Genomic DNA, 2,069 nt, shown 5'->3' with positions numbered 1-2,069 from the left:
GTTGAAGGCAGTGTTCGTTTAATCCTTATATCAGGGTCCCGCTCTGGCGCACCGAACAACCTATTCACACCAGTGCGGCTGGATTCTTTTTTTTTTTTTAAGAAATCGGGTGGCGTTTGCGACCACACTGGTCGCACTCTAGAGCCCTGCTAGCTGTTGTTTTGACGGACAATCAGGTACAGTCTTAGGTACGCAAGGGAGCTTTATGACGTCCCATCTGGTGCGCTTTTTCCTTTTTTGATCACGCAAGCGCACCTGCGCACTGGTTATGTGCAACTCTGCATATAAACCATGTACCGGTAAGTCCTTAAAGCTTCCTCTTAGACCTGTGGCTTTTCTGTAGCTTTCTGACTTTAATAACGTTTGTGTTTTTCAGCCTTGTTCATCTTGAGGAGTTTCTGCCGACTAAAATTCAAAGATCCAGGAAGTTCACAGAGAAGAAGAGGATTAAGGAGTCCTGTAAGGTGTGTGGATTCAGGTACACCATCATGGGGGGCTTGGTCCGACATGCCTGGAGTCATTTGGACCACCCACAATGCATCTGTGCCGTTTGTGGGGAAAGTTTTGGGTCTTCCAATGAGCTGAAAGACCATCTCCAGTCTCACCAGAAATCATATGTTTGTTCATTCTGTGGGAAGGCTTTCATCACCATGACTGGCCTTAATAACCACGAGTCTGTGCACACCGGGAACAGACCACACAAGTGTACCGTTTGCAGCAAGACCTTTGCTCAAGAGTCAAAGCTGATGGTTCACCGATGGGTCCACATGGAGGAGAAACCACACAAATGTGATTTATGCTCCAGATCGTTCGGTCTGAAAGCCCAGCTGATGGCTCACAGGAAATGGCACGCCGGCAGAGACAAATTCATCTGTAACATCTGCGACAGGGCTCTCTTCGATCTCAGGTCTCTGACTCGCCACAAGATGACCCACTCGGGCGAGCGGCGTTTCAGCTGCAAGGTGTGTGGGAAGTGCTTCAAACTTGAAGGGACCCTGAAGTCCCATGAGAAGATCCACACTCACAGGGAGAYGTCGTACCTCTGCCACATCTGCTGCAAAACCTTCTTCTGCAACTCCAGCCTGATGAACCACATGAAGACGCACAGCGGCGAGAGACCGTTCGTCTGCAGCGTGTGCGGGAAGGGCTTCCTGAACAAGTCCGAGCTCATAAAGCACACGCGGGTTCACACCGGAGAGGCACCGTACGGATGCTCCGAGTGCGGACGCTTCTTCAAGCTGAAGAGCACCTTGAACTCCCACATCTTGACCCACACGGGCGTCAAACGCTTCGTCTGCGGAGTCTGTGGGAAAGCTTGTTCTCGACAGGAACACTTGACGGTCCACATGAGGACCCACAACGGAGAGAGACCCTACAAGTGCACCGTCTGCGAGAAAGACTTCACCCAGAGCCACTGTCTGAAAACGCACATGAAGACCCACCACATCATCGAAAGCCCGGTCTTAGAGCCGTCGACATCTGAAATAACACTGTCATAACCAGCTTCTGCTGGTTGAACCTTATCAGAACCACATTTGATTTGGTGCCAGAACTAGTGTGGACCTACATCTGACAGAACAAGTATCAGTACTGAGATTCACAGTTGTGTTTTAAAGTTTATAAAAATCTGTTCTGAACATGAATGTGTTGGGTGTTTCTAACAGGACATGGTTAAAAAAACAAAAACACAGGTTCAAACTGAAGACAACCTGTCTCCTCTCACCTGTTGACCCAGACCAGGAGGCCTCAGACTCTACCTGTAAGTCTAACAAGGACCAGGAGGCCTCAGACTCTACCTGTAAGTCTAACAAGGACCAGGAGGCCTCAGACTCTACCTGTAAGTCTAACAAGGACCAGGAGGCCTCAAACTCTACCTGTAAGTCTAACAAGGACCAGGAGGCCTCAGACTCTACCTGTAAGTCTAACAAGGACCAAGAGGGCCCAGACTCTACCTGTAAGTCTAACAAGGACCAGGAGGGCCCAGACTCTACCTGTAAGTCTAACAAGGACCAAGAGGGCCCAGACTCTACCTGTAAGTCTAACAAGGACCAGGAGGTCTCAGACTCTAC

At 49.7% G+C, this 2,069-nt stretch overlaps 1 protein-coding gene across 1 annotated transcript in view; it reads left to right on the top strand.

Annotated features, from left to right (window-relative positions):
* Positions 1-1,444, top strand: part of LOC106532891 (zinc finger protein OZF) — a gene marked incomplete at both ends in the record, with an annotated part of 8,252 nt that extends 6,808 nt beyond the window's left edge. Inside the window, 1 exon segment of the mRNA XM_014029061.1 lies at positions 377-1,444. Coding sequence (XP_013884515.1) covers positions 377-1,444 — 1,068 coding nt within the window.
* Between the last annotated feature and the right edge of the window lie 625 nt (positions 1,445-2,069).

This window comes from Austrofundulus limnaeus, unplaced genomic scaffold (genome assembly GCF_001266775.1).
Source record: "Austrofundulus limnaeus strain Quisiro unplaced genomic scaffold, Austrofundulus_limnaeus-1.0 Scaffold846, whole genome shotgun sequence".
Classification (NCBI taxonomy): Eukaryota; Metazoa; Chordata; class Actinopteri; order Cyprinodontiformes; family Rivulidae; genus Austrofundulus; species Austrofundulus limnaeus.
The sequence above is the reverse complement of the archived record's forward strand: the minus strand, read 5'-3'. Positions and strand labels throughout refer to the sequence as shown.